This window comes from Lupinus angustifolius, chromosome LG07 (genome assembly GCF_001865875.1).
Source record: "Lupinus angustifolius cultivar Tanjil chromosome LG07, LupAngTanjil_v1.0, whole genome shotgun sequence".
Lineage (NCBI taxonomy): Eukaryota > Viridiplantae > Streptophyta > Magnoliopsida > Fabales > Fabaceae > Lupinus > Lupinus angustifolius.
In genome coordinates, this window is record NC_032015.1 from 263,184 (window position 1) to 274,662 (window position 11,479).

The 11,479-nt window shown below is 34.0% G+C and overlaps 2 protein-coding genes across 2 annotated transcripts; one reads left to right on the plus strand and one right to left on the minus strand.

Moving 5' to 3' along the window:
- Positions 735-4,190, plus strand: LOC109352817 (protein TRAUCO-like). The gene is made up of 2 exons (XM_019595009.1): positions 735-1,713; positions 3,725-4,190. The coding sequence occupies exons 1-2, from the start codon at positions 735-737 to the stop codon at positions 3,997-3,999; spliced, it is 1,254 nt and encodes a 417-aa protein (XP_019450554.1). The 3' UTR covers positions 4,000-4,190.
- LOC109353156 (ABC transporter G family member 15-like) lies at positions 4,409-9,314 on the minus strand. Its single transcript, XM_019595348.1, has 9 exons — positions 9,050-9,314; positions 7,364-7,443; positions 6,729-7,190; positions 6,461-6,583; positions 6,242-6,370; positions 5,800-6,084; positions 5,442-5,714; positions 5,118-5,225; positions 4,409-4,971 (listed from the first exon to the last, which is right to left on the minus strand). The coding sequence occupies exons 1-9, from the start codon at positions 9,282-9,284 to the stop codon at positions 4,543-4,545; spliced, it is 2,124 nt and encodes a 707-aa protein (XP_019450893.1). The 5' UTR covers positions 9,285-9,314; the 3' UTR covers positions 4,409-4,542.

Sequence of the window (11,479 nt, forward strand, 5' to 3'; positions counted from 1 at the left end):
ACCACTCACCTCACTTCCACGCTACCCATCCACACACCATTCTCCTAATAATCGCATAAAAACCACATCACATCTTTGCTCTCTGCATTAAATAATTCTAATATCTAGTGTAGACACAATATTATTTATATTCATTTCTATTATTTTTATTTATTCAAGAAGATGTACCTAAGAATTTTTATATTTTCATTAAATTATTTATTATTGAAATTTAATTATTATTGACTCTTAAATATAAGTAATACAAATGAATGAAAAATAATATACTAATCATATAAATTGAGAACGATCTGTTTACACCTATTTTAAGTTACAATAGTTACATTCAATCTCAGTCGGTTATTCATTTTTTTTCTTAAGTACCAAATAGATGAGTGCAATAAGAGAGAAAAACGAAATCTTAAATAACTTTTAAGTTTCAGCCATTTAATATGTTGAATATAAGAAAATGAATGATTGAGATTAAGTATAACTAGTATGACTTAAAATAATTGGTGTAAATATTCCTCATATAAATTTTTACACTAACAATATATAAAAGTTAATGATTAAAGATGAATGAATCATTTTTTTTTCTGCATTGAATAATGAAACAATAAGGTGTGAAATATGAAAGGTATGATAGGTTGGGCCTGTATCCAGTTTATGGGCCTAAGTCCGTTACTATTAACAACAACATCTCTCTCTTTCTCTCTTTCTCTCTTTCACTCTTCAGTTACACTTCCACCATCACCATGGATCCCTTCCTCTCTAATTCCAACGATGCCGAAGAGGACCACCACCAATTTCAGCCTCCACCTCCCACCACCACCACCACCACCGCCGAAATCTCAACCCAACCCCACATCGATGTCAAATCAGAGATTGATCCCTCCGACAACGAACCTTCTTCCGAAGAAGAGCCTAACAAATCCCCAAAACGCTCTCTCGGTAACGAACACGAAGAGAACCTTCCGAAGAAGCAGAAGAATCTTTCATCTCTCACCGTGGAGGCCGAATCTCCGTCTACACTGCCGCCCGATTCCGTTATCAACAATAACGGTTCCGTCAATGCTGCTATTACATTGCCGTTAGTCACGTCGAATTCGAATTCGAAGAAGTCGAAGAAGAAGAACAACAACATGTGGGCGACGAAATCGAAGAAAGGGAAGAAGAAAAAGAGTAAGGTCAACAACAACAACAACCATCCCAAAACAGAAGACACCGTGCTGATAACACCTGTCCAGAGGTTCCCGGACAAGAGCGACGACATACCGGAGATGAAAATCTGCTTGTCCAAGGTGTTCAAAGCAGAGAAAGTGGAATTAAGCGAGGATCGAATGAGTGCAGGGAGCACCAAGGGTTATAGAATGGTCAGGGCAACAAGAGGGGTTGTGGAAGGGGCGTGGTACTTTGAGATCAAGGTTCTGAAATTGGGTGAAACAGGTCACACTCGTTTGGGTTGGTCCACCGAGAAGGGTGATTTGCAAGCACCGGTTGGGTTTGATGGGAATAGTTTTGGGTATAGGGACATTGATGGGAGTAAGATACATAAGGCTTTGAGAGAGGGGTATGGAGAGGCTGGGTACAAGGAAGGTGATGTTATTGGCTTCTATATCAATTTGCCCGACGGAGATAAACACGCACCAAAAGAACCACATTTGGTTTGGTATAAGGGCCAAAGATATGTTCATGCTCAAGATGCTAAGGAAGATCCAGCAAAACTAGTGCCTGGTCAGTAATTTCGTTTATTTTACTTTTGCCCTTTTACTACTTTTGTTTACTATGTTTACTTCTTATGATTTTACTATTCTATCTTTTGAACTAGTAAAGTTAATTTTTTAATAGGCACATGAACTCCCTCCATTAGAAGGTGAACAATAGGGTTGATAATTTGCTATATGCTGATCATTGTTTAACTAGTTACTTTATTTTATTGATGCTAGTTTGTTATTTGAGGGCCGAGTTTATACTTCATTTTTTGAGGAGTTAGGGATGCTTGACAATCAATTTTGTAGCATGGGGTTGCTTGGTTGTCTAATCTAAATTCTAAACTTTAAAGTATGTGAACCTAAATATAAAGTAATATCCAAAAACAGTGGTAGGGAGTTAATTACAAACATGTATCATGATTTGCTTAACACATACAAGGGAAGAAACAATGCAATGCTCAAATAGTGAGAAACAGATGGGGATTATTTGTCTGGAAGCAGCCAGAACCAATGTCTGAGGTGGATGCTGTAGCCGTGACACTGCTATGCCCGCAATTAGTAAGGGGGCACTGTCCACAAGTTCTCACTAACCTCCGGTGTGTAATCAACATGTTGCTTACTTCAACTTGGTTGAATAAGAATCGTAACTGTTTTACATAGTAATACTTTAAAGTATTATACTTTTGAATTTCCTGAATGCCTTGTGTTATTTCATCCTTCAAAGGCCAAATCTTAAATATATTGATTGGCCTTGCCATGAGTATGTCATTTGTATAAAGACAAATAGATGAAGTAGAGGTGGCATACTTAGTGGCAGTGACATTGGTGCACTTGATTTCTGATTGCACCTTCACTAGTAATTCGCCAATAATGTTTACTCTGTTCACTTATTTGTTTCAACCCCACCTGGCATTTTTTATCTTGATTAATATCGGTGGCCATAAAACTGGACGAGGAAGGCAATTAACAACATTGCTCGGCTCTACTTGTCAGAGACAGAAGACAGTAAATCTGAGGATTTTATGCTAACACATATGAACTTAGTCCATCAGGTTTTTGTAAATAACTACATTTCATACTGTGGGATGCTAAGGTCATATTTATCAAATCATCATATATATTGTCAATCAGAAGGCCCTTTTCTGATTCGTTAACTTCGTTGAACCTTGGGAATATGATAACAAAATCTTAAATAGCATAAAAACAAAATCTAACTGATATTGATACAAATAATATATTTGAAGTATTAATTTTAACATGTCAACTATAGAACAAGTATAACCATCTTACTTCCAAAGTGATGGAGAGCATGTGAGTATAAATACTCTGTGACTTGTGAAGAGACCATTATCATGGCCATGGATGAGTAGAAGAAGCTGACGAGCCTACAGTGTGTGAGTGTGTGTGAAGATTAGTATAGAATTTCCCCAGATGCACCAATTTATTGACTCTTAGGATGAAACTGTTAAAATTGGTTGAGAATGCAGAATAGTAATTAATATGTTTGCATTATGGCTGGTGGTTAGAGTTGTTAGACAATTAGACTGCTAAATACAATCTGCTAAAGTGATTGTAATTTGATCCTGATTTGATTGTATGAACAGCCCTGCCACATCGCATCTATGTATTTGTACATATACATACACACACATGTATATATATGTACACCACTCTGAATTCCTCAACTTGAATTCAGTGATTGAAAATTGAGGGTGTTTCTCCTTGACTGCTTGGGAACCGTGATTTTAAATCAAATTTTGTAAGAGCCCATTGTGTTCTGTATTGTGAAAATTTTGTGGAAACTAATAACTGTTTCCGATGCATATAATATAAATATAGAATTTCCCTTGCATATAATATAAGTGTAGAATTTCCCTTGCATATAATATAAGTGTAGAATTTCCCATGCATATATTATAAGTGTAGAATTTTCCTTGCATATTATATAACTGTAGATTTTCCTTTGCTGCGAAGTTGTGTATTAAATATCCAATTCATGAATATTCACTTGGTTTCTACTCTATTCTCTGCAGGAAGTGAGATATCATTCTTTAAAAATGGTGTATGCCAAGGTGTAGCTTTCAAGGATCTTTATGGTGGTCGTTATTACCCTGCTGCTTCAATGTATACTCTCCCTAATGAGCCAAACTGCACAGTCAAGTTCAACTTTGGCCCTGACTTTGAATTCTTTCCTGGGGATTTCAATGACCGGCCGATTCCCAAGCCAATGATTGAAGTTTCCTATCATGGTTTTGACAATCGGGTTGAAAATGGAGAGTCTACTGATAAGAAATCCTCCAAAGAGTGATGTAGGTTGCTTTTATTATATAGTATATGTGCTTCACAGATGAATGAGTTCATATTCGGCTGTAATTCTAGTGATTTAAATTGACTCAAATGACTAAATTAATGGGTAAACTTCTGAAAGAGAAAATTGTCCATGTGAAATACATAAGATTTCATTGATCCAATCAGATAAGTTGTAGTTTCTTTGGCATTGTTTCTCCACACTTTTGCTATCAATTGTATTATGTATTACATCCAGTGTCAGTATGCAATGTGGGTCATGCACGACTCCTTTTACATTGACAATCTAGGTACACGGTGATTGGTTGTATATTGGTAATCTTGGAGTTCATTTGGCGCCAAACCTTGGCCAATATCAAGGGAAATTCAACCCCAGCTTTGTTTTGGCTCAATATTGTACTTTTGTGGTATAATGTGGAGATATAGATCAAATGTATATATAGTTTCTGGGTATACAGTGTTTGGTCTTACATACAGCATGACATCTTTAGATAGCCCTTAGGGATTGGGACTAAAATAAGGAGTGCAAAGTACATGTATCAAACTACATATAACATTCGGATATGGTGTGTAATTCTTTTGTGTTCGTATCAGCAAATGATGCTTCTAAGTTCTGATGAATAGGGGAGTTGAGACCCTCTTGAGAAGACAGTGGATGCAGTGATTGGTGCCTCTTGGAAGGGAAAGATGGTGCCACATTCCTGAATGAAGGTCGCTTCTTAATGTGTTGCAGAGCTTGCTTGGCATAGATACTATGAAGTAAAGGTGAAGCTCTCTCCTTAAATTTAAGAACGAAAAAGAAAAGAACTCTAAGCAATATGAGGATGACTATGACTGCAGCTAAGTCCCACCATTTTGAATAATCAGCTCGCATACCAAGCATGGTGGTGAGGATGATTTCTCCTTCCAGTTTTGGGCCACCGGGTATTAATGGATCAAACTCCAGCCCAATCAAGTCATTTTTGAAAGCTCCCTGCATCAGAATCAGTAGGTAAGTGTAACAAATTGGACTAGTTGTGTTATATACACCACCTAAAGCATTAAAAGTTGCATGCATTATGACTGCTATTTTTCAATTTGTTAACATGCTAGAGATGTAATCTTATTGGAGAATGGTACCTGCAATCCCCATGCGCTATAATTGATGTATGAAATTGGGTAACGCCAGAAGATTTTGGGAAGATCACTGATCTGTCGGAAATAGCCAGCAGTCATCATCATTACTCCCTGCACACATATCTTAATTAGCAACAATAATCTTAAAATGTTTATGCTTCACAATATGAATAAGGCTCATCAAATTGAAATTAATATAAAGTGAGAAAGTAGGGGTGTGTCTACCCTTGAATCTACTAAATGTTCTAAAGGTGAGCACACTCTTACTTTGTCACTTTCACTCAAGTTCCGTTTAGAGGAGCTGTTTCCTTATAGTGGGACACTTACAATATATCCTGCTCCAATTATCAATCCCATGAGGTAGTTGGGAACTAGTGAGGCTATAATCATCATGGAACTCTCCACAATGGCAATGCAGCCAATAAGATCAAGACATATATACACAAGATGTGAAAACTCAGGACGAAACTTAACCATATAATAGGTTATAGTGCCAGTAGCAATGGACATCATTGCCACAAAGGGAAAGGAAGACAAAAAATTAGACACTATGTAGACAGCAATTCCATAGTGCCCATTAATCCTTTCTTTGTAAAAGACCTGCATCATGGAAGAAAATAAAGTAATGATATGATTGTTTTATTTCTTATCTATGTTCTAAACTTGTTATATCAACATTTCATACCTTCATTTCTTCTATGAAGGATGGGAAGCCTCCTATCGACATGAATGTCATGAAACCTGAAATAAAAGCACCACATGCTCCTCTTGCAAAAATGGCACTATAGCTGGTTCCAACTTCAAAAAAGACCGTACCCACACACACAGATAAGGCAATATAGATTGCTACCCTTATCCAATAGTACCCAAGGTCTCTGGACATGTTCAAGAAAGATCTCCTAGTCAATGTTGATAGTTGCTTCCACCAATTGTCTTGGCTCATGATTTTGCTTTCAGCATCTTCTCCTTCCTGTAACAGGATTTCCTGGCCTTTTATATTTAGATATAAAAAGTTGTGAAACATGGTCACTTTTACTTCTCAGTGCTTATACAAGTTGCAAAGTGTTTTTCGGTGATCACATTTGGAACTTGAGAAATAACATAAATCCTTGAAAAGGGCTACTCACAATATTTGAGATTTCTTTTATTCTTGCTTTTGCAGTAGTTGCATATTCTGACCACCGGTATTTCTCAATGAGTTTTGCCCTGATTGTTGCAGTTGATAAGTTTGTCAATGATGCTGTTGATTTTGGTTCCTATATTCAAATTATCTTGAGTAATTTTCCAGATAGCTAGGAATCAAAAAACTTGTGAATGAATGCAGCAAATTTTGAAGAAATACATACATGCATTCTCTGGAAGGCCATCATAGTCGTGGTAACAGTGTCAAAGTCTGAATTAATACAACGGAGGAAATGATCAGAAGGGTTTCTTCTACTTGGACAAGGGAATCCTGCTTTGGCAAAGAACTGCAAATGCATGGATGAATTATATATATCAGGGTTAACTTTTTAAGGTTTCAAACACATGGTTTCTTATAGCTAAACACCACAATTGCACTGAGGGGTAAACAAAAACAACATTTGTGAGCAAAATGTTGAAATATAGATGTACCTCAAGTGCCTTTTCAGCTGCTCCAAAGTATATTGTTTGACCCCCAGAGAGCAGAAAGAGATCATCAAAGAGTGCAAAAACCTCACTACTTGGTTGATGTATGGAAGAGATAACAGTTTTTCCATCATGAGCTATGTTTCTCAAAGTTTGTACAACAAAATATGCTGAAGCACTATCCAGACCACTGGTAGGTTCATCAAGGAACAAGAGACTAGGCCTTGTGAGGATTTCAAGTGCTATGCTTAGTCTTTTCTTTTCTCCGCCACTTATACCTCTTAAGTGCCAATTCCCTAAAATCCTATCAGCACAGTCTTGAAGACCCATCTCCATTATTGTTCCCTCTATAGTATTATTTACCTCTTCTTTGGTCATGGTTGCTGGAAGCCTTAGATTGGCTGAGTATGAAATTGTCTCTCTAACTGTTAGTGTTCCCAACAATATGTCTTCTTGGGTCACATAAGCCTATATAAGTGTGCATGGTAGAATAAGAATATGCTATGAGGACATTAACAATGAAATTAAATAAGAGATTCATAAAGTGGAAAATGCATTATTTTCATATCTAGGAAATTCAAAGGCCTAACTAATTCTTATACCAACAAGCTTCAAAGTAAAATATGATGCTAGTTACTTACTACACCCCCATAGTCTAATCTCCTAGTCTTTCCATTTAGAAGCACTTTTCCAGACATGATAACATTTCTGCAGAGTCTACCTGCAACAATCTCAATTATCTAATGTTAAATTTCATATCAGAGGTTTATTCATAAATAATAAACTAAAATAATATCAGCACAGGTAGCATAAAAGTTCAATTGTTCTGATGCGACTTTTTTATTCATATATATATATATTGTGTGTGTGGTTAAAGATTTATAAGATTTTAGTCTTCGCAGATATATAATATGCATGATTTGTCATAACAAATATTTTGCTGAGATCTGTTTAGATAATGTACTTCTCTTCTATTTTAAATGTGGTTTTGTAACAAAATTTAGTTTTCCTTTTGGCCCCATATTTTTCTCACTATTTATTCAATTCTCAACCAATATCTACAATCTTAGTGTCATTGAGTTCAGAATAAAAAGGTCTACAAAATTCCTATTTTTTTAAAGTGTACCATTAAAAATTGAGCTGTGAACTATAAAACTAATGGCAAAACAATGTCTAAGACCAACTTCAAATTAAACAAAAAAGTAAGTTATAAAACTCAGCTAATAAATGAGGTGTGTTTTTGCATATAGGAACAAGACGAGGGGTGAGTGGATATTTTATTTGGTTCACCAAGGCACTTCAATCCTTGAAATAAATAAATGTGGACCATTGTGTCAACAAACCTTACATAGCTACCTATCTTAAATTAATACAAGTACCTAGGTTTTGGTCCACTCTTTGCAATGAATTATAAATGAATGATACTACTGTTCAATGACTTAATTGCTGTTCAGTTTTACCCTATGGTTAGATCTACAGTTTCTTCAAACTCAAACTTTTTTTAGATTCATGAGCAAAAAATCATGATATTAAAAGAGTAGCACGGGTATTGAAGCAAATACAAATGATAGACTAAAAAAGAAGAAAAAGTAGAAACTAAATAGCAACAAGACACGACATCAATCTTAAACTAGGAAGATGTTTGTTTGATTAAATGCCCCACAACGTGTTTTCTTCTTTGGGCTTCTCTAAGTTGATAAGTCATTTGCTTATTTTGTAATGACATACTTGGTGCTTTGATTTGGCATGGACATTTTCTGCTTTGTTGGGAGAAACATATTTCAGACAAAAGAAAATTACTAACTTCGTTCCAAATTAATTGTGGGTTATATGATATTATTGAGAATGAGATAAAGGATAGAAGATATATATATATATATATATATATATATGTATATATATATATATATATATATATTAAAATTATGTGTTTGACCCAACACTTAACCCATAAACTTTACTTAAAATACGTGACCACGTAGAAGCCTTAAATCAATGGTGGGGTGATGATTTGAAGGCCATAACCATGGAAACAACAAGAACTTCGCTAGTTAAGTTGTGGAAAATCTATGTTCAAATGTTAAAAAGTGATTATTTATCTGTTTCGCACGTCCATGGCACATTGACCCCTCCACTAAAAAAAGAAAAATAAACAATTATCTGGGATATTTAAAAAACTGTGAAGGAATGAAAATATCAAACTTTCCCATAGATTCTTCAATATAAAAGGAAAGACAAGACTAATTTGTTAGTGTATTAGCTACATTCTTGGTTATGAAAATCATGTAGAGAGATAGAGAGATAGAGAGAGAGTAAAAGATGATGACCTGCGAAAGCATCAAGAAGAGTAGATTTTCCAGAGCCAGAAGGACCCATAATAGCCATGATTTTATTAGGTTCTGCATATCCACTCAACCTATTAAGCAACCTCCTTGTGTGTCCATTACCAAAATTTGGAACTATAACACTCAAATCTTCCCACACCAGGTACATCATTCCTTTCTTATTATCTCTTACTCTCATCTCATACTCTATATCATTGCTATTGCTATTGCCATCCATTATTTCTCAAACCAAAGAAAACTGAAGCAAATATAACATGGAGGTGTGTGTGCTTATATATATATATATGTATAATCATATATGTCTAATAATGCCTAAAGAACAGATGAACAATACGTCTAGGGTTTGAGTTTGGAGTACAAATAAAGGTTAATTAATTACTCCTTTCATGCTAAATGCTTTATATTTTCAATACTCTTTTATATGCCATTAAGATTTAGTTTTTGGAATAATTAACCTATCTCCTATATATATAAACTAATAATTTTCGGGGTAATTATTTCGAATGGAATATTTGACTTTTGATCTAGTTAGAGTATAATATAAGAATGATTTAAACACATCTTTGAAATTATTGATGTAGTTTGTAAGGAACCAAAAATAATGAATAGATGTTGATTTTTATACTATTTGGACTTGTCTTCACAATGTATCGTAATTTGTTTGACTTAATTACACTTGTCACTATTTTTTTGTTACATTTATCTCTCTTACATGGGACAATCAGTACATTGTAAATATATAATTATGAGTAATTTGTGTAAAGTTAAAAAATGAATGAATAATTTATATAATTTAATTAAAACTCAAAATAGTCTATATAAAATCGTCATACCTCAAAATTTATAATAGTTTGTTTACAATACTATATTATATTATTCATTTTAGGATTAAAGACTTACTCATAGAATTTGTACTTATTCAAGGGAGCCACGTAGAATTTGTACTTTATTTTGGGCCACTTGAGAGTTCAGAGTATTAAGTGCTCTTTCACTACGTCGTACCAACTTTCACAGTCAATTAAATTGTATGCTATAAGTTTAGAGTTTAAAATCTCCAAACTAACAATGTAAATTTTTTTACACAGTCATTCACCATTGATTTGTATTATTTTTATTTAAAAATAATAATAAATTAATAATAGATGATTTACTGACAGCGTAAAAAATATTTATATTATCGGTATATTAGTAAGTTTTATAACAAATCATTTTTTTTTCATTATCAAGTGGGGACCTTTACTAAACTTCCCGACATTGAGAAGCGTGCACAATAAAACATCATAATCATCCTCTCAAAAAACAAAAACACTAAGGATTGATCCTAACTCCTATATACCATGCATCTTTATCTTTATTTGAATGTTGTTAGCTATTATTTCTAGGATCAAATTCAAATCCAATCACGTGAAACATTTAACAGTACTAGAATCTCACCGTTTATAACTTTATATAATGTTGTGTTAGCAAAATTTGTTGAAAGGTTGAGGATCAAAAGCTGAAGAGTATCAAGTTAACACGTTCCTTAAATTGATGCAAAAAAGAAATTATAATTTTGAGACTTTCGTGAAAAGCCCCTTTAACAAAACATGATTATTAACTTTTTTTAGATGAATAAATTTGTCCACTAACTTATAATTATCTTTTATATCCATATTGGAGAATATCATTTTTCTTCACATCATCTTATCGTCAAAACAACTAATTTATATAAAATGTTTAGTGAGTTGGCTTTGCTTTGAAAACACATAAATATCATGATGGAATAAGCCTAGTAATACATCTAATTAATTGGTACAACAAAATAGGGAAATGCTTTTCACACACAATTTTTTTTATGTGTTTTTATTTTTATTTCTTAGCCCAAATCATAAACATAAGAATGTAATAAATTAGCTCTTCTGAAATTTAGTGGCTTGAATTTGATACCTCATGTGATAAACATATAGAAGAGAAAGTTCCTTCTTACTTTTTAATTAATGTAATAACATTAATTCTTTCTTCACGGTTAAGAAAGAATGCATTGAACTTTTGGTGGTTCATTCTTCATATTGAAGAATAAATGTGTTGAACTTGGGCAGTGTGAAAATTGAAAGCAGAAGCAGTGTAGAACCTGTAGAATAGTATACACAAGAATAAGTCTCAGTCTCTAAGACTTAGCAGAAGCTATGAATACATGAGCTGAAGTACTAGAAATAGTAAAGTGCACAGTTAGGGCATTTAACTACATTTACACATACTTTGCCACCTTCTCAAGTACTCTCTAATTCATCATATCTTAGGGGTTGTTGGGTATTCCAAGTATAAATGAAGAAGTCTCACATTTTATAAAAGTGAATGAGTTAAATAGTATATAAGTGAATGAACTCATAGACCTAATGACTTAAGGTTTGGATTAAGATGTGATATCAAACT

Excerpts from the sequence above, each read along its gene's own strand:
- LOC109352817 (XM_019595009.1), top strand. The coding sequence starts at position 735 with ATGGATCCCTTCCTCTCTAATTCCAACGATGCCGAAGAGGACCACCAC. Across the intron at positions 1,714-3,724 it reads TCCAGCAAAACTAGTGCCTG|GAAGTGAGATATCATTCTTT; the intron begins GTCAGTAATTTC and ends TATTCTCTGCAG.
- LOC109353156 (XM_019595348.1), bottom strand. The coding sequence starts at position 9,284 with ATGGATGGCAATAGCAATAGCAATGATATAGAGTATGAGATGAGAGTA. Across the intron at positions 5,715-5,799 it reads CCTTCATAGAAGAAATGAAG|GTCTTTTACAAAGAAAGGAT; the intron begins GTATGAAATGTT and ends TCCATGATGCAG. Across the intron at positions 4,972-5,117 it reads ATAGCGCATGGGGATTGCAG|GGAGCTTTCAAAAATGACTT; the intron begins GTACCATTCTCC and ends ATTCTGATGCAG.